The following is a 24,295-nucleotide window of genomic DNA, read 5'->3' on the forward strand; positions in this document are numbered from 1 at the left end:
GGAGGGAGAAGGAACTCCAGTTTGTTATTTAATCATTACACGCTCCTTTTGTATTTTATTTGTAAGGCTCTGACTGTTGTTCTCTTGCTATACCAGTGAGCTCATTACTTTAATTCCTCATAGATTTCTCTGAACAATTTTTGCTAAGTAAAAACACAATGTAATTCTTCAACGGCTGCAACAGTAAGAAGCTGTTCAAATTAAAGATCAATAAAAAGTACAGGAAAAAAAAATCTGTATGAAAATAAATAAAAAAAGGAGAAGATGGCAAATGCTTGCAATTAGACAGGATGAAAAATCTAAAAAGAAATTAAATTTAGTTGTAATACATTTCCCATTCTTTTCTTCATGAAAATTACTACTGAAGTGGTTTTTTTTTTCTTTTTTTTTTTTTTTTTTCTGTAATTTAAATGTTAAGCTGCCAGATGTGTGTCTCATGCTTGAAGAGTTGAAGCTTTGCATTATTTAGCATATTAAGATTCACAGAATTTAAAAAAGGGCTCCTTTATTGCCTGGAGGTTCTAATTAAGTAAACCTTAGCCTGGTACATTTAAAACTTGCAATACAAGAGATTTTGCTTCCCTTTTTTTCTCTGCAGCCAAGTCTCATCAATATAATAAATATGGATAATACTTAAGATGATATAATTTTTCTTTAGCTTGAGGAATTAAACCTATCTATTATTTTAAGAAGTTTTTAATAGAAGCCAGCAATCAGAAAGACATCTAACGACTCCAGTCTACTTTTTAATCATAGGAGTTGCTCTCAGTGTGTAGGAAATGTGTCTTATAAAACTGAGCTATGTAGAAATTGTTTATTTCACATTCACAAAACGAAGCAGTCCTGAGAAAGAAACAAGATTCACACAGTTCTTCATTATTAAATTGCATTTTACTTTTTTTTTTTTTTTTTTTTTTTTTAAATAACTTGTTATAATTGACCACAGAAAACTAATAAATCATTAACAAGCTCTGCTATCAGCAATTTGTTCATTGAAGCAGTCACGGTGGCTGCATCAGGAACTGTAGTAACACAGAAATTCCTTTGGCATGCAGTACCCATAAATCATACCTTAAATATGCTTTTTTTTTGCCATTTTAGAAAATGTCAAAGGCATCAAGTTTGTCCAGATACAGCACTTAGCAGTGACCATTTTAGTAAATTGACTTAAAATACGTTTTGTTCCCTGAGAAGAGAACATAATGCCATTCAGGATAAAAGTGAACAATCTGAAGAAGAGAAAATAGCACTACATAAGAATGATCAAGGATAGATACTATACCTATGATGAAGGTCCAAGATAATAGATGTATTTGGAAGTCAATAAACATATGCCTAAGAATCAAAAAGTGTGATTATACCAGGGCCTGGCAAAGATGATAGAAACCTTAATACAACCATAATGCTTAACACTACAAATTTGTATAAAACAAACAGGAAAAATTAGATGTCGTTTTTACCCATCATGGTGGAATGGGCACAGTGTAATACCTGGATCTGATAAGGACTGGTGAATTTCATTTCCAGACCTCAACAATGCTAAAGACAGTCTTATTTCTTGGTAGTAGTACTAAGTCTTCAATAGAGTTTAGTTGCTACACAGCAGGTGCTATGGTGTAAGTTATCTTTTTTGATTATGTCTTCTGTAACAAGTACTGTGGCATATTAGAGTGAGTCTGTGGAGTAAAACTCCAGGAATTTAGAGGATTCCAGTAAGTATTGGGGACCCCAGCATGTGCTGAAGAGTTACTCTCAGGCTTGCTCTAGTCTAACCCTAAGAACTGACAGAACAACAGTTCCCAATGCACACACCCAAAGAGTACCTTGTTGATTAGCTTCACACTATGAAGTCCAGTTCTTGTGATCCTGAGATCACTCTGTGAGATGAACCAAAGAGCAGCAAGTGTGGAAGGGTATTTGCTTCAAAAATGCTCTAAAAGCTGAAGTGCAAGTGTCAATACAGTCAGTGTGAATGAGGCTATGAGTAGAGAGGGAAATGTCTTCTGCACTGTGAAAGCAGAGACTGAATACATAGAATTTACTGTGAAACTCTGAGATATTCCAGGGGCAGGGAGGGACCTGCAGTAGTCAAAGCTGAAGTAAATGAGTATGAAATTTCTATCTTAGCCTCTCTATCCTGTTTGAACATTGGAACAGAAAGGTTAGACATTCAGTTCTTTTTCCTGAAATTATTATTACCATGAAATGGAGCAACTCAGTTTTTTGGAAAAAAAAAAAAAAAAAAAAAAAAAGTAAAAAGCAAACCAAAAGAAACAGGACATTCACAAATTAAGAAATTATCTTACATTGGTTTGATTCAAAATATTTTTTACTTATTCTGAAGTAGCATAGAGAAGGATGAAGGGCACTTCTGTATGAGGGATACAACTGTTTCCAGTCAGGGCGAAAGAATTTTACAATGGTGCCATCCAGAAATGGGATAGTAGACACAGAAAACTCCAGCTTGGTTAAATTATGGCAGGGAAATAGAAAATAACATGAAAATCCAATCTGGACTCTCTCCCCAGTTACGCCCTGTCCTGTGGGAAATCAAACGACGTGGTTAGCGTTGGAAAAAGGGAAGAATGTGGATTACATGGATTGCACAACCATAAGTGCTAGCTGAATTTGATCCTATCTGCAAGAATCACCCCAGTCCTTTACACTGTCCTGCTCGGAGGAGAATAAGCACAGTGGAGAAAAAGAAGGTTCAGATGTCTGAGACTCTGCTTGCACAAAAAGAAATACAAGTAATTCTATTTTTAAAACTTTTTTTTTTTTTTTTTTTTTTTTTTTTTTTTTTTTTTCCCCATTAAAGCATCACCCATGAGGAACTACCAATGAAATAAGTTTCAGGGTTTTTGTTTTAAGCAATTACTTTGCATCTGCATACAACGCTTATGTATAAGCAAACAGCACGTTAAAAGGACTAGAAACACACTGCAGCATAACAAGAAATATTACAAAGAAGACTCACTGGATTTCACAAAATTGTTTCAGAAGTGGCTGTAAGCATAAATACAGTCCTCTCAACAGAATCATTTCTCAACTACACAAGTATGTTTTAACAAATAAACTCTTCCCAAACAACGCAATAGAAGTAGAATGAAGCTGTCTCTGCCTGGTTGTTTGTTTTGCTGTTGTTGCTGTTTGTTTATTTTTCTGTGGAGGGGACATCATAATACATTCTGAATACCTTGAACTTTACCTGCAAGTGTACTTACTCTTAGGTTACTTTGAATGTACTCTTTATTAGATGTTATTCTAAAACTTTGCTCAGACAAACTTTTTTGGTGTCACAGGACACAGTTCACTTGCAATGTTTTTCCACAGATATGGAGATAGTTTCAAATTAAAGTTTATAAATATGCTCAGACAATACTTGGTTAACTTGCACATTAACCAGAAGAATTCTTCTGAGCTGCAAGGTTTGGAGAACAGAGGCTACATCTTGTAGGTATGCTACAGAAAGGTGATAGAGTATGGTCTGAATGAGATTGTTTTTAAATAGACCAATAGTGCTAGGACAAGGGGAAACAGTTTTAAACTAAAACAGCAAAGATTTACGTTGGATATGGGAAGAAATTCTTAACCCAGTGAGTGAAAAGACCCCTGCAGATTGCCCAGAGAAGCTGTGGATGCCCCATCTCTGAAGGCATTCAAGGCCAAGTTGGATGGGACCCTGGGCAGGGGGTTGGAGCTGTGTGGGCTTTGAGGTCCCTTCCAACCCAAACCATTCTGTGATTCTGTGAAGGAAAAACAGATTTGAAGTCAATGTCCAGGATTTTACAGAATGCAACCTTTTTGTAACAAGCTGACTGACAGTATATATGAAAAATATTTTACATGTTTCCAGGGTTTTTAACATGTATATCTGAGGGCCTTGAAAAAAGAGATCAAGCTTCATATGAGAGGAAGGCTGGGGAATTAGTGCATGCCAGAATGAGTGTTGGTGGGAAGGAAAATGCAGGCACTGTTGACGCTCCAAATTAAACATAAGTTAGAGCATAAATTCTAGTTTATACATGGTTCCGCAGAAATTATCTGGGGACTTCAAAATGAAGTATTTCCTCCTCTCTAGTTCTGCATACTCTACAGATGCGATGCCTAGTAGTTATATTACTGACAATCCTCCACCATAAAAAGGTACCTTTTGAAACCAAAGTTTTGCATTAAATTAACATGTAACAGATACAGCAAATATCAGAAATTGAACTTGTCAAGTGTTGAATTGTGAATAAAAATAAGCAAAAATATTTTTTTTACCTAATTCAAATTCAGGGATGCGTTTGGAGGACTACTAGTAGTTCGGGAAGACTTCCTATTATACTAGATCAGCTCTTCAAATTCTCAGTAAAAGCACTGTTTCTTCACATAGAGTAAACTGGGCCAGGTCTTTTGATAATGCAAAATAATTTACTTTGTATTTACTTTGTAACCTTAATTCAATCGAAGTTGTAGTAATTTGTTACCTTTCATAATCAGACCAGTTCTTTAACTACATTGCTTCAGGATGTTTGTGAGAGACCTTCTTGATTTGAAAATATGGTCCCAAAAATGATTTAGCTAAATTTCATATAACTAATTTAAATAAAATTTCAACACGGCGATTTTTGATCTAAATAAACATTAGTCATGGGGATAGGTGGAAGAGAGCAGAAGGAATAGCTGTTTACTTGCACAGGTAATAACTACTTTTTGAGACATACACTCTAAATGTGGAATCACCCATATGTTGGCAAAGACAAAAAAAAATTAAAGGAACTAAAAAACAAACGTCAAAATACCATTAGATATTATTTAATACAATTCTGTACATGCAGGTTATTGTCACTTAAAATACTGTGAGTATTCTAAGCAGCTTTGTACAACTAATGTGAGAATGAACAAAATGAACTTCAAAGTAAATTCCCCTAAAGTAAAAAATGGGAAAAAATTATGTAAGCTACGTAAGCTACAAAACATGTAAGCTATCCACATTCTTGGGAGAATCAACATCTAGAAAATGCATGCTAACAAACTGTTGCTCTTATTAGGACGTATATTGAAATGTTTGCTATGTTTTTCTGTAACTTGGTTAACCTGTTGTCACCATTTAATATAAAATGTCACCAGTGCTATATTCTCCTTACGCATCTATGATAGCCTACATCAATATTCAGCGTTTATAAATTCCTAGTAAGTAGTACCATACTAGTTACTATTTTTGCTTGTACCCACTTAACATGAGCTATTCAATGCATGTACCTATAATAGCGAACACTTAGTCCTAAAATTCTTGGGCAGTCAACAAATAGCTCCAAAGAAATTGCTTTTGATCTTTATTTCATGCGTTGCTCTAACAAGAAAGCCTCCATGTCAGTTGCCTCAACGTCAGCATCTAAAATTCTGCTACATAACAGCAGGGAGACAAAAAAAAAAAATTGAAAAAGACTAAGAACTACTGCAATTTCAGCTCTTTACATTCCAGGAGTGTGAGGATCATCCTTTCCTTAAAATGAAAAGTGCCCCCTGCCTTGTCTGCAGTGGGTGGCAGAGCCATGAGAGGTGGGTACAACTGCAGGTCTCAGCTGTGGGGGCCCACCTGGTGAATCTGCCTCTGTCCATAGGGCGAGTTCAGCATAGGGTGTAAGGGTTATAATGCCCTATTCTAAAATACACATTTTACCTGGGATAAAAGAAATAACAATGTGACTTGGAAGGTCTTTGCCTTCAAAAGAAAACCCACGTCCCAGAAACAAATGTTTTCTGATATTAATACAGACAGGCACTCTTACTTAATTCACTTCCGCACAATTAATAAAGGATAGTGTTATTAATATGGTGCAGGAAGAAAAAAATACTTCCCAAGTGTCTAACAACATGTTGTGATCTGTGGATATAAATGACCAAATAAAATGAAAGGATGTAAAAACGTCACAGAAACACCAGTCCTAATCTAATGTTGTCAGTGCACTCCACACACACCTTGTAATTGCTAACACATTTGGCCTAGTAATACATTTTAGACAGAGGAGCCCACCACTTCTGTACCTTCTCACCTAAGCTGCTTTTGATCACTCACAATTGATTTAAACTCTTCCACTGCTTCCTTTGCCTAGTGAAATAATTACGAGATGATATCGCAGGCCAAGGGGGAAGGGAAACGAGGGTATTTACACACATGCCAAGCAGATCTATTTGCAAACTTTGAGTAAATTAAACGATGCAATAAAAAAAAGTCCTAACCTGCTGGAAGCATTTTAAGCTCTTCTCTTTTCCTCCCAGCTTCTTCTGGCACACACGCTTCTCCTCCTTTTGCAGCATTAAACTGCTTTTCCACTTCCTTTACAACAGTGGGAATACTTCCCTTATGGGTGTCAGGATCTTTCGTGGAGGTCAGAGGTTGCCCTGCAGAGGAAATGACAAGCTGCGAAATGTAAAAGAACAATTCCTTCCACATGTTTTCTTGCTCCAGGAGCAGTAAGGGGTTGTCGGCTAGCATCGTGACGGGATGGGCCAGGCCTCTGCCTAGCAGCTCTGTCAAGACTAATTTACAATTAAAGACCTGTGCAACTGTTTAAAGCTTTGCAACTTCATCGAGTTTCAGGGACTGCTGAAGCCAAGTGGTACAAAGCGACACTACTTTAACAGCCAGGAAGGCAGACAGAAGAGAGGAAAAATGCTCTAACTTCTATTTTAAAGGGATAAATTGCATACATGAAAATGATTCTTCCATATAACATTTTTTTTTCCATTATAAGGTCACTGTTTGGGAATTGGGGAAAAATATATAAAATCAGCTGCTTTTATTTTCCTTCCACTTGATCCACGTGGCACATGAACCAGCAGTAAGACAGCAGTCTTTGTAAGGGGAGGGAAAAATAAACTTTATGACAAAAATGAACTGCTTGTTCATTATAAACTACAGAAAATGTGTGTTCTTATTACCATTTTTAAAGAGTTGCATTGCTCTTTTCTTTAGTTTCCCATAGTGTAGTAGAGCAGGCAGGAATGAGAGATATGCAAACTGTTGTCTGATGTGCACGAATGCGTGCTTTTATGCCAAGCCAGAGGAAGAGCACAAATGAAAAGCACGCATTTGGAAGCATGTTCCCAACAGGTGTAAACATTTCTAAATGGATTTGAACTAGAGAACAAGTTTCAGCATTCCATCCAGCTACTTTGCTGAGGTTGAAAGTGCTAGCACTCTTCCAAACATGACTAAGTTACACTGTCCCTTTGCACATGTGAATCCCTTCTTCTATGGGTGCTAAAGTCCACAGGAATCTTGATGTGTATTTCACACTGACAAAGAGCAATTTCTTGAAGTATTTGCATGTTCAGTGTTTCATATGGAGACTGACATTTCTAAATAAGATTCCATGAATTTAGAAGACTGGGTTACTTAAATCAGTGTGCCTATGAAGGCAATGTTTCTGCTACCTGCATCAAATTTTCCTACCTACTAGAGTTATTACCACCTTCCGAACACACAATAAAGAATTCCAGTTAGAAATAGTCATATACTTATTGACAGAGCCTGCTGATCCTGTAATGAGGCAACAGTCCAACAACAGAAGCTTTTCTTAAAAAAACAAAGAGGAGGGTGGTCATGAAAACAGAAGCCAAGCTCTTCCATGAATCTCACATGGAATATTTCATAAGTATGAAGAAAAGGTATGGCTTGGACTAAGAGATATACTAGGTCTCATAATGCAGATTTCTAACCTACAAAGAAGGACAATGGGAGAAGTAGAAAGCATTAAGTGGCCTTCCCCTGAATAGAACATAGGAAAAGTGATTCTAAGCATCAGGGAAGAGCCATACCTCACACAATATGGGTCTATGTTTGAAAAGAATAATGTAGCCTGCAGTTAATGGAAATAATATGAAGGTCCTGTCTTAAACTTCAAAACCAAGACAAATTTGAAGTAAAGGTTAAAACCATCTCCTAACCTGCTTTATTTTGCTTATATGTTGCAACACCACATATGGTATTGATATGTAAGATTACTCACTATTTAGATTACTGCAGTAGGGTGAGTTACAGAGCACCAGTCTTCATTTAGACTGTTCTTACTTCTTCTGGTTTTTGTCTCAATCTTAATGTCACTTTAACAGAGCGCTCTTTTTTTTTTTTTTCTTTTTCTTTTTTTTTTTTTTTTCATGCTTTTGGTGGTTTAACAGATATAATACAGTATTTATAGAGCATATCAATGTGCGACAGCTTGCCACAGATCATAAACACATTTTTCTGTTGGAAATGTTGAAGTCGTGATTTTTCACCACGTGATCCCCAGTTCCCTAAGGTTCATTCCTTTAATTGTAAATAGCCAGAAAGTCATCAAGCTAGCGTTTAATAAACTTTTAATTTGAAATGGATTACCACATGTTGTGTTTGTTTACCCATTATTAAATCTCTTAGCAACATATCACCAGCAGAAACAGCATACTGTAGCACCGCATAGATACATTAAAAAACAAACCCATGGGGGATATTAGCAGCTAATAATATCTTTAAAGAAGGCTCCAAGAAAAATAAATAAATATAAACAATACCAGAAATTACTCTGAGAAACTTTGTTATTGTAAATCTATGTGGCATGAAAATTGCAGATCTTCCATGATCAGCTTATCAGCGCACTTCAGACATCTGAATGTCAAATAGAACACATACTAATGCTCTTCCCCAGTTCTTAGAAATGCATCTTCTTGGACTTCCCAAACTGAGTATCCTATATTTTTATTTATTTCCAAACTTGTGACCTATTTTGTTGCTGTGCACGCCTGTTTGCATATAAAGACTGGTGGTAGGATAAAACTGTAAGAACAAGTTTGATAAATTAAAATCTTGCCCATAACTCTTTTCACTGTTGACAAAAATTGGCTACAACTCTATCGTTTGGATCTGATGTTCATGAGTTAGTCCTGAATCTATAGAAAGAAGCTCCTTAGCAAACATGTAGAAGATCCATGGTGACAGAAAGGTCCCTACTCCTCAAGACAATGTGTATTTATATCTCTGTTGTTCTCCTACCAATGTACATAAAACCCTTTTGATTACAGTACAGTTGTTGCTTAGCTTAAAAGTGTTTCAGGACAAACTTCGTTATCTTTCTCTCCTAAAACCATCACTCACTCTCTGAAAATACGTCTGCTGGCCTTTTTCATGTTATACCTCTAACCTGAGTTGCTAATATATCACACTGAATGACTGTTGTTTATCTGCTCTCCTCCTTCCTTCCAGCATCCTCCACTTTCTCCTCCTATGTTTTCTATCATGCATTACAGCTGCTGATCTCAGTTGTCTGAGAAACCTCTCCATCCTTAAGAACTATATCTTTCTTTCAGACTTGCATGTAATATTCCCGAAGTTGCTACAACCTGTGGGCTGGCTGCAACCTTCAGTTCATTAAGCAAGTGGGAATACAGGCATGTTCATAAGCCAGAGAAGAATTATTATTGTCCCTTGCAGTCAGATTCCACATACTGAAAGTGAAAATCCAATAATAATGTCCTGCCTGTCATTCTTCCCAGTTTTGTATTTCTAAGGGAAGAGGATAACTAATTTGGGAGGGACCGTCACAATATGATCAATTATGTCTTCAATTTAGCTACCTCAGAAGACTCGTAGAGGCCAGAAAGGATGCTCAGTCTAAACAGAACATTCAGCAATTTTGTAAGAAAGCTTCCAGGGGGGTCTACTACACATAAGTAAATGATAATTTGTCTTTCCTATGGGTTACCACTTGATTGAATCTTAATGGAATTTCATAGGAGTAGCATAAGGCATGACTCTGATGCCAAAACTATCTCCTTGCCAAATTTGAAGTCCCCGTTCTAGCCTAGGGAGGTGCTAGAGTTCTTCCAAAATTAATTAGACAAAAAATATCAACTGTTACTACTGTGACTTTCCAAGCATTATTCAGCCTCAAGCAGACACCAGCACAGAAAGTTTCATCTTCAGCAATGAGGTTGGTTTAAATTGCTCACAACAGAAAATGAAGTTGAGCAATCTTAATAAAAAGAATCACTGTATTCCCGCTATAACGCATGTTGGACCAATATCTGAATGAGGAAAATCTGGCTTGACAAGAACTGTAATGACTAGCTAGCACTGAAATGAAGCTATGAGTTGCTCCAATAAAAGCCTGAATATAGACATGAAAGTCTGAAATCATCACCTTGTGGTCCAGGATGTTTAACCTTCTCTGAAGCACCATTCTTTTCAGCAGTGCTTGAATACATGAGAAATTCTGGTGGGAGATTAAGATGCATATCTCTCTCATTTTGCGTATCTGAATCTGGTGGCAGTTTAATTACCTACTAAGAAAAAGAATACATTAACATGAGCAGTTCAGTACTCCACAAACCAAAACATACAAACATACACTGTTTCTGAACTCTAAAAATCCAAGAATCTGGTTAGCTGGATTTTAAGACTTTCTTGCTTCACCATACTCAATTTACTACATTTTTTCCTCCTACCATTTTCTCACATGCATCTTCCCCATGCTTACAGGCTAAAGTGGACACCCCAGTAAATGATGACACATGATCCAAACTCTGATTCATCTGCAAAAGTATAGATTCTTTGGATCATTAAATCATCCCAGCTTTGATGTTTGCACATTAGGCTGAAAGATTAATTTTCACAGCTTTGGGGGCCTTTTCCCCTACTTCCACTACTTTGACTCTTCTACTGCCTTTTCCTAGCTTTCTATATGTTTAAATTCTTATTTGTCTGCATTATTCTGAACATATTTTCACTTTCTCTTACTCTCAAAAGACCTAAAACTGAAGATTGCCTAACAGACAGCGCTACAAGAAATTTAAAAATGAATAATTGCACTTTATGTTAAGTAACCCATATGTTAGAATAAGATGTGTTCAAAATGCATCTCTCTTGGCAAATTTTTCCTCATCCAGACACAACTATAGAAAAGGTATAAGTTTGAGGTATCATTACAATTCTAGATGTGGGAATGCATTTCAATTACAAATAACACTCTTAATTTGCAAGATGAGAAATTAAGCTTCCACTGAAAAGGAACTCTTAATTCAGGCCCACTTTAACCAAAGACATTAAAAAAAAGTGTCAAGTCTGAGTTAAGTCTAAAACCTATTTAAAACTAAGGTTTCTATTATATCAGAGCCTTGTTTGCTATTAGGGGATCCCTGGCATACAAATGCAATGAAAAGAACACTTTTATTTTGTACCATGTGTAAGTGCAAAAACACTTCTAAGATTCACAAAAACTGGGTTGGCAATTCATATCTCTTGGGGATGGGCTCAGACTCAGAATTTCAACTTTTGATCCCTCCTTGGTCCAATTACTCAACAACATTTCAAATAATACTAAAGTCTGACCTTACAAAAATCACTAATTTCAGGTGAGAGTTGGAGATGTATTCCATGTTCCTTTTCTTTATATGCCTGGTAGGTGTTTTGGTAAATTGTTTTTTAGAAAGACAGTATTAAGCATGACAGAGAAAAAAGCCACAAATGTGGTTCAGTGGAAGTTATTAAACCAACAGGGCAATTTTTTTTATGTACAAACCTGAAAGTAGAGATTGCACAACCAGTGGTCCAAATCTTGAGAAATTAAATCTTCTATTTTTTTGAATCGGTCAACTTTATTACTGTAATGGCCTCTGAGGAAAGGACATTTAAACTTTCCCTCCAAAATATTAAAATTGTTGTCACATAAGGGAAAAACTCCCCATCCCACTTCTCGGTCAATCCATGTACAGGTCCCACGAAGAAGAAAGAGTTCAAATAGTACCACCATGCCTGGTTTCACAGCCTTTCTAGGTGGTAGAACCTAACAGAGGAGGAAAATGAGACTTGTTTTAAAAACATCTACACTCTACAAGCACTATATCTTTGAACTACAAGGGCTGATCTGAAAGTAATGCCTCCTGTTTTACTTTGTTGGCCTATGACATGAGAGGCAGATGTTGGTGAGATGGCAGTAGAGGTTGAATACTTCCACTAATATTCCATTACGTTTTGTTGCCATGTGACAAATGGCTGTAGAGGAGCAGTCTGACAGAACTGAGTCTGAAATGGAAGAGTAGAAGAAACAAAGACGTGTGACTGAATCCCTCTGCATGGAAGAAAAAAAATGGTACCCACTGACATTTATTGATGCCTGCTTAACATTTACAGAGACCAAACAGTGGAAGTGAGCACAGTGAGGTGGTGGTAACAGCAAAAATGCATCATCTCCACTGGAGCAGATGTATACAAGTACAGCATGCAGGCTCTTTCTTATTCATCACTGGCAAAAATGCATAGCTTATATTGGCAACTATGTTGACAAAGAGTATTTTGCAGCTGACAATTTGCTCTATCAAACAGTGTTATTTTGCTCTTTGTATCTGTCATAGTTTCCATGGAAATAAACAGGAGGCATTACTTTTAGGGCAACCCACATAATTTTAAAAACTAAAACAATGAACAACTCTTCTGTTTCCACTAAATCATGTATTTGAACAATTTTCCACTCCAACAGAAAATGCTATGCATTTTTTTAATGCTGATTTTGTGATTTTTATATCCTGTCTATTTACCAGTAGTAGAAAAGCACTGCCACCAAAAATTTTAAGACAAAGTAATAAACCAACACTGCATATGAGATGTTCCTTTGCGATCTTATTCAGATTCAATATCGGGGTTCTTGAAGCAATCTTGGAGAGTTCAGCTACTCAGCCTTTTCTCCGATAACCAATAAGAACTCCCCACTGAGTCATAAATTCTTCACCACCCAGTTCTGGGAATGGCAGTGGTACATGATAGCCATCTCCTTCAAATTAAAGCAGGGAAGCCCCTCTCACAAAGTATGTAAGCCTTAGGGTAGGGTCAAAAAGGGATTTGAGGTGGAAAACTCCCAACATAACAAAGACAGGCAAATAGTGTTTACACTTTTCCTAAGATAGCCAGAGCTATTCTCTACAGCTTGAAGCTGTGGAAGAGTGTTACCAATGCCTTGGGGCCCTGGAGCAATTTCATTCCCATGACAAAGACTTGAAAATCAGGAGTGAAGAAACGCCCTGAAGTATTGACATTATGTAAATCCCTCTGTGAGGTTTGCTATGTGAATAAATTCATGGTCATGAAGAAAAGAGTAGAGGAGAAAGCCGGGCAAAAAACAAAGGAATCTGATCTTATGCCACAATTTTAACAGTGTTCTTTAATTAACGTGGGGGCTGATCCAAGTCCTTACTGCTTGCTTACGTACTTCCAAAACCTCTCCTCCACTGTTCCTGCACATTGTTCTGCATTTTTGATAACTAGAGCTGTGCCTAATCTCTTAAACTATCTTGGATGTTTCTCAAAGAGAGGCTTTGTTGTGCTACTTAAACTTTTCCCACCTTTTATTGTTCCTATTTTGGTCCTTAAAATTCTAAGCAGTTTCTGCCTCGAAATGTTTTCCTTACAGTGACTCCCACTCAACCTTACCTTGACTTACAGTGAGAATCTTTGCTCATTCTCCCTCCTCCCTTTGAATCATCACACACTTGGGGTAGACTGTTCAAGGCTGTTTTGGGTACCTAAACTTCTAAGTGTCCTGAAGGATGCATGCTCAGCACTTCCTGAAACTGAGAGCAAGACCTTCAAATAGAAGTCCATCCACCCAAACTCATCACTCACTTCTAAAACCTAAAATGTCAAAGTCTTCTTAAAACTAGCAGGGATTTCCTCAATTAGCTTATATTTCCCTTATATACATTAAATTAAAAATAAATAAATAAATTAAAAGCCCCCAGATCTTCACTCATTCAAACATTTCTGTATGTCTGTATGTGAGCACATTTCTCATAAGGCTCTTTGACTGATATCCTTAAATCTGAACTTTTTTTTATTTTTCAAGCTCTAGACAAGATAAAAATCAAAACTCAGGTAAATCAGGTGCTTCTTTTTCTGAAGCAATTAAGGGATTTACCTATGTCAATAACTACTATGTTAGAAGATGCTATGTGTTCACAGATTCGCTGTGTTCCATGCGTATTTTTGAAGGGTTGAATAAAATTAATATTTACAAAATGCCTTCCTGTTTCAAGTTAAATATTGATAATAAATAAAGGTAAGAGAGAGGAAGTCATTTAAGGAAATCTTTTAAAACTATAAATATTGTCATTATTATGTAGGTGTATTTTATATTAATTATGTAAATATATTCTAAGACTTAGTGTAGGCTTAAAACGAAACAGAAGCATCTGTTGAAAAATGCCATAACCCTGTGGCAGCTGCTATTAAACCATTAACAGTATCAGGTTTCATTTAAACCAGATTTACCATTTTCTATAACAGCCCGTGGGAAAGCTAAAAACATTAGGCACAAATTACTGACAAAAGAGCTCCTTAATCAAGCCATACATTTCATTTGGCTAGCTGGGTGCTAGATAGTAACCTCTGTGATACAAATTAAAGGTGGTGGTTACAAGGCTCTGATCAAAGACAATTACCTGTGTTATTGAACAATCCCAAAGCATAAGCAGCTGCAATTTCTACCATATCACAGCATCCCTTTCAGCTTCTCCCTCAGTTTTTAGACTTATTCATTTTTTTTCTTTTTCTTTTCCTTTTTCTTTTTATTTTTTATTTTTATTTTTTTGTTTGTTTAAGGTCAACTCAACAGTACACTTTATTCTGCCAGCCTGCTTACACACACACAGTGGTCAAACTGTTGGTGTAAGGATAATCAAACTGACCATTAAAAATGTATTTGTTTTCTGCTCACTTATTCTTAATTTTCTTTAAGGTATCTCATCCTAGACTTAGACTGCAACCTACTCCTTGCAACAAAAAGCATCCTTTTGCTCAGAGTTACAGGAAATGGATGTTTATGCTATTTCATGATCCAATCATAGAATGACAAAACTAGGAGTTTGATCACACACCTATCTGCTACAAAACAAGATTGTAAGTTTCATTCTGGGAGACCTAGTGTCTGACCAACAAGTGTTTGTCCAAGGCAGGACAGTGTCACACTTTTCAGCATGCACAATCTAATAAAGCATATCTAGCAAATAAGCAATTTCTTTTTGTTGAATATATACAGAACTCCTGGTCAAATCCTTGGCAGTTACTCTACACAAATCCTTGGCTCTCGCATGGCACCTGGAGGCTTTCATTTCCATCCTGATGGCCACCTGGAGCATGATTTATACAGGGGAGTTGCTGGTTAGGAAATGACAGCCAGGCTGAAATGGGAGTTTTGACAAGGAGTTGGGTCCCCTCAACAACCCCTTGCAAATCTCAGTCCCATTGCCTTTCTGAACACGTACCTCCATCACAGCCTGCAGTCCTGGCTCTGTTACCTGCCCACCATCAGCTTCCTCTCAGGCAGTGCATCCAGGATTAAGGCATGGTTGGTGTGACTCAAAAGTATGCGTACATTTGCGTGCATAGCTCCTAGTAACATCCATGGTCTGTAAATACCCACACTCTGCTGAGGATGGAGTTCCTCACTTGCAGGTGCAGAGCAAGGTATAATGCAGATGGTAAGCGAAAGGTAATCAGCAAATTGTTCTCTCTCCTATGAAACCCAAAGTCCTGAGAAGAGAGCAGTAGGGATGCTTTTTGGAGCTATGGGCAAAGGTTTGTCTGCAGACACCCCTACCTGGCTCAGTATAATGCCTGGGATGGGCATTTTTGAACCACTAAGTGGGGGTTGGGGCAGCAAAATTCCTCCCACTGTAAGAATCCCTCCCACATGATGAAACTGAATACCTTCAAGTCTGTGGGGCTAGATGATATGTATCTCCAGATCCTGAAAGAATAGGCTGATGTGGTTGTAAAGTCACTCTTTATCATATTCAAAAAGTCATGTCAGTCAGGTGAAATCACCAGTGAGTGGAAAAGGGAAATATCACTCACATTTTTAAGAAAAGGAGAAATGAAGACCTGGGAAACCACAGGCTGGTGACCCTCGTGTCCATGACTGGTAAGACGATGAAAGACAGCCAAGGGCAGATTGTGCCTGACCTATCTGGTGGCTTTCTATGATCATCATAGCAGCAGTAGACAAAAGAAGGGCAACTGATGTTGTCTACTTAAACTTGTGCAAGGCCTTTGGCATGGCTCCACACCACATCTTTATCTCTAAATTGGAGAGAGACAGATTTGGAAGCAAATGACTCAGTGGATAAAGAATTGATTGTGGTCAAGAGCTGTATGTCCAGGTGGAGGTCAGTGATGAGTGGGATCCCTCAGTGGTCCTGGTAATACTGCCCTTCAATATCTTTATCAGTGACCTGGATAGTAGTATTGAGTGCACCCCCAGCAAGTTTGCAGATGACATCAAGTTGAGCAATACAGTTGATACAACAGAAGGGAGGGATGCCATCCAAAGGGACCTGGACAGACTGGGTAAGTGGGCCCACATGACCCTTAACAAGGCCAAGTGCAAGGTGTTGCACTTGTATTGCAGCTATCCCACATATGTGTACAGACTAGAAGAAGAATAAATTGAGAACCACTCTGCAGAAAAGGACTTGGGGATCCTGGCAGATGAAAAGCTTAACATGAACCATCAATATGCGCTTGCAGCCCAGAGAGCCAGCAGTATTCTGGGCTGAATCAAAAGAGGAATAACCACCAGAGAGAGGGAGGCAACTGTCTCCCTCCCCTGTGAGACCCCATATGGAGTATTACGTCCAAGTCCAGGGCCCCCACATGAAACGTATCAAGCTGTGGAAGCAGGTCCAGAGGGTGACCACAATGATGATCAAAGGGCTGGAGTATCTCTATGAAGAAAGGTTGAAGGAGCTGGGCTTCTTCAATCTGGAGGAGAAGCTCCAGGGAAATCTCACTGCGGCCTTCTAGGGGAGCTTATAAACAGGAGGATGATTTTTTTCAATGGTCTGATAGCAAAGGACAAAAGGGGAATGGTTTTAAACTAAAAGAGGAAATTCAGATTACATATCAGGAGCAAATGTTTTACTCAGAGGGCAGTGAAGTACTTACTGGCACAGGCTGCATAGAGAAGCAGTGGATGCCCCATCCCTGGAGGTGTTCAAGGCCAGGTTGGATGGGGCCCTTGACAGCCTAATCTTGTGGGCAGCAACTGTGCCCAGAGCAGGGGGTTTGAACTGGACGATCCTTAAGGTTGATTTCAACCCAAGCCATTCTATGATTGTACAATCTATGTCTTAATGAACAAATTTGCTCCTGAATAAGAATGTGGGCAGCTATATTTTTCACACTGGTAGCACTCTCTTTTGAGGCTCCACTTGATCAGTTACTTCACAGGGTTGTACCACCATTTTTGATGTTCAAAAAGAGCATAATATTTAAATCCAGCTTCCTGTGTTTTCATGGATCTGATCTCTGATATGTTTGCTCACAGTATCATGTGGCTCAGGTAAAATTTCCACTCTGATCCATGAGATATGTAGTCTTTTGCAGTGGTATGAAAGCATCCTATGCCCACATTCCATAGGGTAATATTCTGCAGAGAGCGATGCAGCAAAGAATAAACAATGCTTGTGTGTACCCGCACACACACAAGTAATTCTTCATAGTCTGCAGTTAACACTGTTGCATTTAATTGAATTAAATCATAGTGAACTGAAATTATCTCTTGCCACTATTTCTGAATTCAACTGTTTTATATCAGTTTTATTGTAATATATCTTACTTCCCCATATGCCACTATAATTTCAGCAAAGAAATCATTAACTCTAGAGAGAGAATGGATTCTATTTGAATATTTCAATAAACAGATCCAGGGTAAGGATTTGGGGCTTTTGTCTGACTTTCTCTTGGGCTTTAACCTTGTCAGAGAAGAAATAAACCTCTGCCACCCTCCTAGCACCTTCAAATGCTTTCAATTTAGAAGAAAAAGGACAAAAATGCCATTACCTAATTCTCTTAACACAAAAATTTGGCCACTAAACATCCAGTACTCAAATGGATTAAGCTAAATTAGGAGACACAGGGACAATTCAGTGTTTACTTACTATATAAAAAATCTTGCAAAACAACATGTAAAGTAATGGCTCATCATTTCTGATCGTGAAAACTGTGACAAATGAACTTTACTGGCATAAAACATGGGTTGTTTTTCTTGGATGGGAAATGTCTCCTTTTAAATTGGACCATTCTACTAATAAACAATAATAATAAATCAATACTATAATAAATCAAAGCATTCTACTAATAAACAAACAAACAAAAATTCACAACATAAAATGAAAAGTGCTGTCAAAATAAGGTGGAGTTTTTACAACCAGAATATCAGGCAATATTTACGTGCAAGGCTAGCACATAGAAAAAGGGGAGGACATTCTTGGGAAGTGTTTATGTAACTTCATAATTTATAAAAGGCCAGAGGGGAGGGAATAGAAACATGGACTGAGGTAGAAATAAAATATCAGGTTATTATGGTTTTCCAAAAGTCCCATTTGTCATTGCAGTGTCCTGGAGTTGCTGGGAACTCACTCAACATGTGATTGTTGCCTGCCTGATTACAGGTATCTGAATACAGAATAGCATGCAAATCAAAGAAGCACTACGCACATGCAACATCATTCATTTCCCTATATATATATGCACATATCTCTTCTATATTTTCTCAAAAAGATCTTCCAAGTCTGACATAGCTCAACCAAATAACTTCTCTTCCTGCCCCATGCAGGGCTCCTTCATTATTGGTGCACAACATTCTCCGTGACCCAGCACCCCAAATCTACTGACTAGAGGGCTGTGTGGGTCAGAAGCGGCTGTGTCACAGTGCCTATAGTTTCAGCATTGCCTGACACTCTGGAGAAGTGCATCCTCTGGCCAAGGCACCCTTATGCCTCCTCAGAGCCACACTGCCTGTATGGGAACAGCTCCTGCCCTTTCCGTGCCATCTGACAGTGACAGTTCCCTGTCTGTTCTTCCAGAAGGTAACTCAGGGCACAGTTAGCACTGGTACCACCACATGCAGCTCTATTCCCTTACTCTAGAGGACCAGAATATGGCCTTTTATCTTTCCAAATACCAGGAAATAATGTTTGCACTCTGTGAGCTTTAGCCTCCGCATCTGTTGCTAATTGTCCTGGCACATCTGCTGCTAATTCTTCTCTGTTCTTTGACCAGCAGGGAGTGGTAATGTATGGTACAGCCAGCACTAGCCTCCCTGAGAGCTTTGGGTGATATACCGCTGTCTTGGGTGGATCCTGACCTCACCATGTAAAAGGAGAAACTGCCTTTGTAAGCCAAACACAGGAACTCATGTTTCTTCTCTTGCCACTCCAGCATCAGTTACTTATTCCTGAGATTCATTCCAGCATGGTCAGAGCAACAATTTCCAATGATACGGTACACTTTGTCATGAAACAGCAGCTTAGTTCTTCTGTAATTCAAAAGGACAAGTACTTTGTTCAGAACCCACTGGGAGCCAAGCAGTCCAACAAGGACATGTTTCATTCAGCACACAAGCATCAGTACGTTCACCATGCTCACTCTGCCTGAGACTTCCCATGTCCCCAGCAGAGAAATGGCCAGCTTTCCCCACCTTTTTGTTCCACTGAACTTCTCTTTCTGATCTCTTTCCTGATCACAGAATCATAGAATCAATTAAGGTTGGAAAAGATTTGGAAAAGAGGTCAACTCCTACCTCATCGCAATCTACTTTCAATAAGATGTAGAGGGTAATAAAGTCTCCCCTGATCCTCCCCCAAACTAAAGAAGCACAGCAGGAAGTTCACCTCCCTGTTCCTCCTGGCTACACTATTTCAAGCCAGGATGCCATTGGCCTTTTTGGCCACCTGGATACACTGCTGGCTCATGACCAACACCCACAGGTCTTTTTCCTCCAAACAGCTTTTCAATCACTCTGCCCCAAGCCTGTAGCATTACATGGTGTTTCTGTGGTGCTGCTGTGGATTCTCCATCATGTCTTGTGAAACACCTGCTGGGTCTGGGACACAATGGCATTCCCCCAACCAGAAAAACTCTCAGAGCAGAGCTCATGCTCCTGGATGGTCCAGCAGCTGCTCAGGAGCTACTCTCATCTCCAGGGCTCATCTCTGCCAGCACAAACACAGGAATATTAGCTCTTCAGAATTCCCCTTCTAAACAAGTTCTCCCTGTCTCTACCTTTTTTTTTTTTTTTTTTTTTTTTTTTTCCCCTCATTTAATGACAAAATACTCTCTACATTTAAGTAGAACAGCTTTGCAATTAACCTGTTTATCTTCAGTTCACAGATCAGAGAACAGCCTAGGGTAGAAGGGACTCAAAGATCATCAGGTCTAATCTTTTGCGGGAAGCAGAAGCCTACATGATATTATTCAGTACCCTGTCCAATTGCATCTTGAAAACCTCCCATGGCAAGGAAAACTCCATGTTGTTACAAGGATGGATTATTCCCATTCATCTACATGTGGCTCCTTGCAGAGAGAGAGAGAATGAGCCTTAGTCCTCTTTACAGCCACCCTGTAAGTATTGCAACAGTGTGATGAAGTCCACCTTGCTCCATTTTTCCATTCACAGCAATTTTTTGTTGTGGCAGATATTATTTTTCTCTTTGTTCCCTGCTGTCTGCAGTATACTCAGATCTAAGGATACAAGCACAGGATGCTGCATTCTGTGCTTCAGCTGATCTGTCCCATGTAATATTTTGCACTCAAATATTGCACCCAATGGCTCACAACAAACTCTCTTGCAATTTCCCATTAGTTAAGAAAGAGGCCACAGAGCAGCGCTAAGTAAAAGCCTGTCCCATGACACTCTTGATTTTTAACATGTGCCTGCTAGCTATTTCCAACACTGACCTTGTATCTAATCCTAAACTAGATATAATGCATTTTAATGTAGGCCACATTTCTGAAGTGTTTGGTTAGTATGCTCTGGCCTAAGCTTTAAGAGCACATACAGTACAATCCAGGAACCCCACAGGAGCACAATGACTAGACAACAGCTTACAACATAAGTCCAATTAATTACTGAAAACAAAAACTAGTATAAGCAGTAACCTTTTCCATATGTAAATCAATTGCATAACGCTAAATACAGTAGAAGCAATAGATTCTATTATGCAATGGCTTTATAATGCCAGCACACCAGACTTAATGAATCCCTTCAAGTCTTCACATAGTGCTGCAAATTGATCTTTCCGTGTTGGGAAAGTCCATCTATGGACAGCAAAAGGCCCCAGCGCCTTGCTGGGAAATCAGCCAGTTGCAGCCCATGTCTGGAAGAGAGAATTAGTACTCTACACAGCACCGGGCAAAGAAGGGCCCCATGGCACTTTCTGCTGAGAGAAAGGCTCACAAGCATTTTTTAGAGTGGAGAACCACTGAAGGCTGAGCAGCATGGAGTGGTAGCCTCATGTGGAAGGAGCACACCATGGAGGTCTGTCCTCAGAGGAATGACACAGTCTGGGCAGAATTGCTCCAAAAGCACACCACTTCAGGAGCTTTTACAAAAATACATTTAGCAGATGATACCCAAGGACTAAAATCCCAAACAAACTTGGATAAACAAATAGAAATGGTAATAACTGTGTTTTCCCTTTGTGTGAAAATCCATCAGAACTGCAGTCTTCAAATACATGCGTGCCTGTCTAAGCTTAGTTCTTGCATTTACCAAAAGGTTCATGTAGCACCTTATCATCCCAACTGCAAATAATTGCATCCAGTGAAAATTTAAGTGGCTCTCATTTCAAAAGTCCTCTGGCATAACTGTGCATTATTACTTCCTATCTTTTCTCATACTGTATCAGACTCTTATGTTATGTCCTATAAAGTATCCTAGAGCTAAATTTTCTTCATCTGTGCCAGTGTTTAGCTCGGGAACAAAATAAGGAAGGAAAAAAAAAAAAAAAAAAGTTTGTGCTCTACTTTTCCTAATGATACCTTGTTTTGTAATTACCAAAAGCATCACAGTCCTTAGACAGCTGCTGACACAGAAAATAAAGACCTTGAAACTGTTTGTTTCATCATATTTTAAGAATTAATCCCTTAGGTCATGTTAATCAGTTTCTGATATATGTAGTTTTCAAAATGCACTTCAGGATAGAAAATGCTGGAAATGACTTATAACAACAAAGACATGAACTTTACTTGTTATAGATCGTAATCTGAACGTTACCAAAGTACTTTGCCATCTTAAGTGCCTAAGAAGCTTTAAATAAAAAATAAATTCACCTCATTTAGTGAAATGGAACATCCTCTTTTTCCAAGCCAAAGAGTTCAAATTTATTAATTTTGTAGCTATATTTTAAAATGAGTGTCAGCCCCTGCTAGATGACTGCATGATAAGTGTCTTGAAACTTCAGGAAAAGGCACTAAATTTTTCACAGCATTTGTGTTTCATTTTCAGCGTAATAAAAATATGGTGCCCTTTTAATAATGAATAATAGATCTCCTGGTGTGATTTACATGTGTGGATTAAATGTCATGTCTGAAAAGTTGCTGTTTTATTCATACTGAATTTCCCTCAAGTAAAACAAAATGGTACCCAGCTACTGTTATAATATTGCTCGTACCTTGCCACACTGGTACATAAATATTAACCGGCTGATATACTCCTTAAAAATCTACAGATCTCTGAATTGTTCTGTCACCAACTCTAGCTCAATATGCGTATGAACTGATTTAGTGCCATCTTCACTTCCAGGTACATCAGGGAAAACATGTTGCTCCAGTATTGACATACTCCTGGAGCTCACATTTTTTTGTTGAGAAACTGAATCTGGAAGGCTGGCACAAAAGAAGGGCCTCTGCCACACAGATGCAATGGAACTAGAGCCAAAAGGCAGGCGGGGGAGCCCAGTAGCAATTCAACTGGCCTTGCTGCTACACATGCATGCTTCTATGTGGCCCTGCTTGAGCTGGGAACGAACCAGATGCCCTCCAGAGGTCCCTTCCCACCTCAATCAGTTTGTGATTCTCTGATTCACTTCATCAGTGCTCAACTGACATCCCAGGCGACTGAGTAGCTTAAAGAACATTTTCTAAATGCCATTTGCATGCAGACTCATTGACTTAAAATGTTGTTCATAGCAGGTGAAAATTTCCTACCTGAACAAAAATTCATTTTCTAACTTGCAATATTTTCCTGGGAAGTTTTCCTGAATTGCTTTTATTTTAGTTTAAAAATATGCAAATATGTAAAATAGAGATATGTGTCTTAAAATTCACTTCTCATAGTAGACAAAACCCTTAAATGTCATCTAGTTCAAATCCCCTGCAATGAACACACCCTACAGCTCCATCAGGTTTCTCAGGGCTCTGTCCAGCCTGACCTGGAATGTCTCCAGGGATGGGACATTCGCCACCTCTCTGGGCAACCTGTTCTGGTGCCTTACTACCTACTTTACCTTACTTTACAGTAAGTAAAAAAATGTTTTCCTTATCTTCAATCTAAATCTCCCCTCTTTTACTTTAAAACCATTTTCCTTTGTCCAATCACAACACGGCCTGCTAAAGAGTCTCTCTTATAGCCTCCCTTTAGATTTCGAAATGCTGCTATCGGGTCTCCCCAGAGCCTTCTCTTCTCTTGCTTCACCTAAACCAGACAGCATTAACTCGCTGAAACTCTACAGTCCCTTTGCATAAATTAAATATATGAAAATGTCCTTGAAACACTGGGTCTAAAACAAGCCCCCTTCAGATCATGCTGTTTGGTGCTATTCCTGAAAAGGTGGAGCTATTTGAAACAGCAGTTTTGCTTTATCCCTATCCAAAGTGCTCATATATGTTTCGTACAGCATAATTTAACTTGGGGGGAGGTGGGGGAAGTATAAAAAAACCTCACATGACCATCTGGCCTTACTGAAAACCAAATAAAATTCAATTGGAGCTATTAGGAGCCACTGTCTAGTATGCAGGCAGAGGTTATTAGGGGAGGTAGGTTGACAAACTAGAAAGGAGGACAGTGAAGGAAAGGGAGCTGGCAAGCTGGAGCAAAGAACATTGATTAATGAACAAAAAACATTCTTGAAAGGTCGGGTGCGCAAGTCAGACTAGCCCTGAGGCAGATCTAACTTACATGACCAGCACTTTCTGTACGCAGCAGGTAACCCATGCTGACACCAACTTTGCCGACATGACAGGGTTATTATTTTTGGAAGGATGTAGTGTTCTGGAACAATTTCTCTAATATATTAGTTAAAACTGTGCTTTTCCTTCAATATCGAGCATGCATGTCTTCCTTTTCACCATGTTTACACTAAACTTCTATCACTATTCCAGCCAATGAAAACAAAAGCTTATTCTTCATATGTGAGCTCTTGCATTTCCCCATTTCCCCCTGTAATACATCCCAGGGAAGCAGAGCTGTATACATGGTTGCAATCAAGGCCAGATCCTTAG

General features: G+C 38.6%; 1 protein-coding gene across 1 annotated transcript in view; it reads right to left on the reverse strand.

Moving 5' to 3' along the window:
• Positions 1-24,295, reverse strand: part of LOC140247897 (uncharacterized) — a 118,058-nt gene that overhangs the window by 90,051 nt on the left and 3,712 nt on the right. Inside the window, exons 3-5 of the mRNA XM_072328100.1 lie at positions 11,544-11,807; positions 10,167-10,305; positions 6,229-6,390 (exon numbers count right to left, since the gene is read on the reverse strand). Coding sequence (XP_072184201.1) covers positions 6,229-6,390; positions 10,167-10,305; positions 11,544-11,807 — 565 coding nt within the window. The remainder of the gene's footprint in view (positions 1-6,228; positions 6,391-10,166; positions 10,306-11,543; positions 11,808-24,295) is intronic.

Source organism: Excalfactoria chinensis, chromosome 2 (assembly GCF_039878825.1).
Source record: "Excalfactoria chinensis isolate bCotChi1 chromosome 2, bCotChi1.hap2, whole genome shotgun sequence".
NCBI classification, from domain to species: domain Eukaryota; kingdom Metazoa; phylum Chordata; class Aves; order Galliformes; family Phasianidae; genus Excalfactoria; species Excalfactoria chinensis.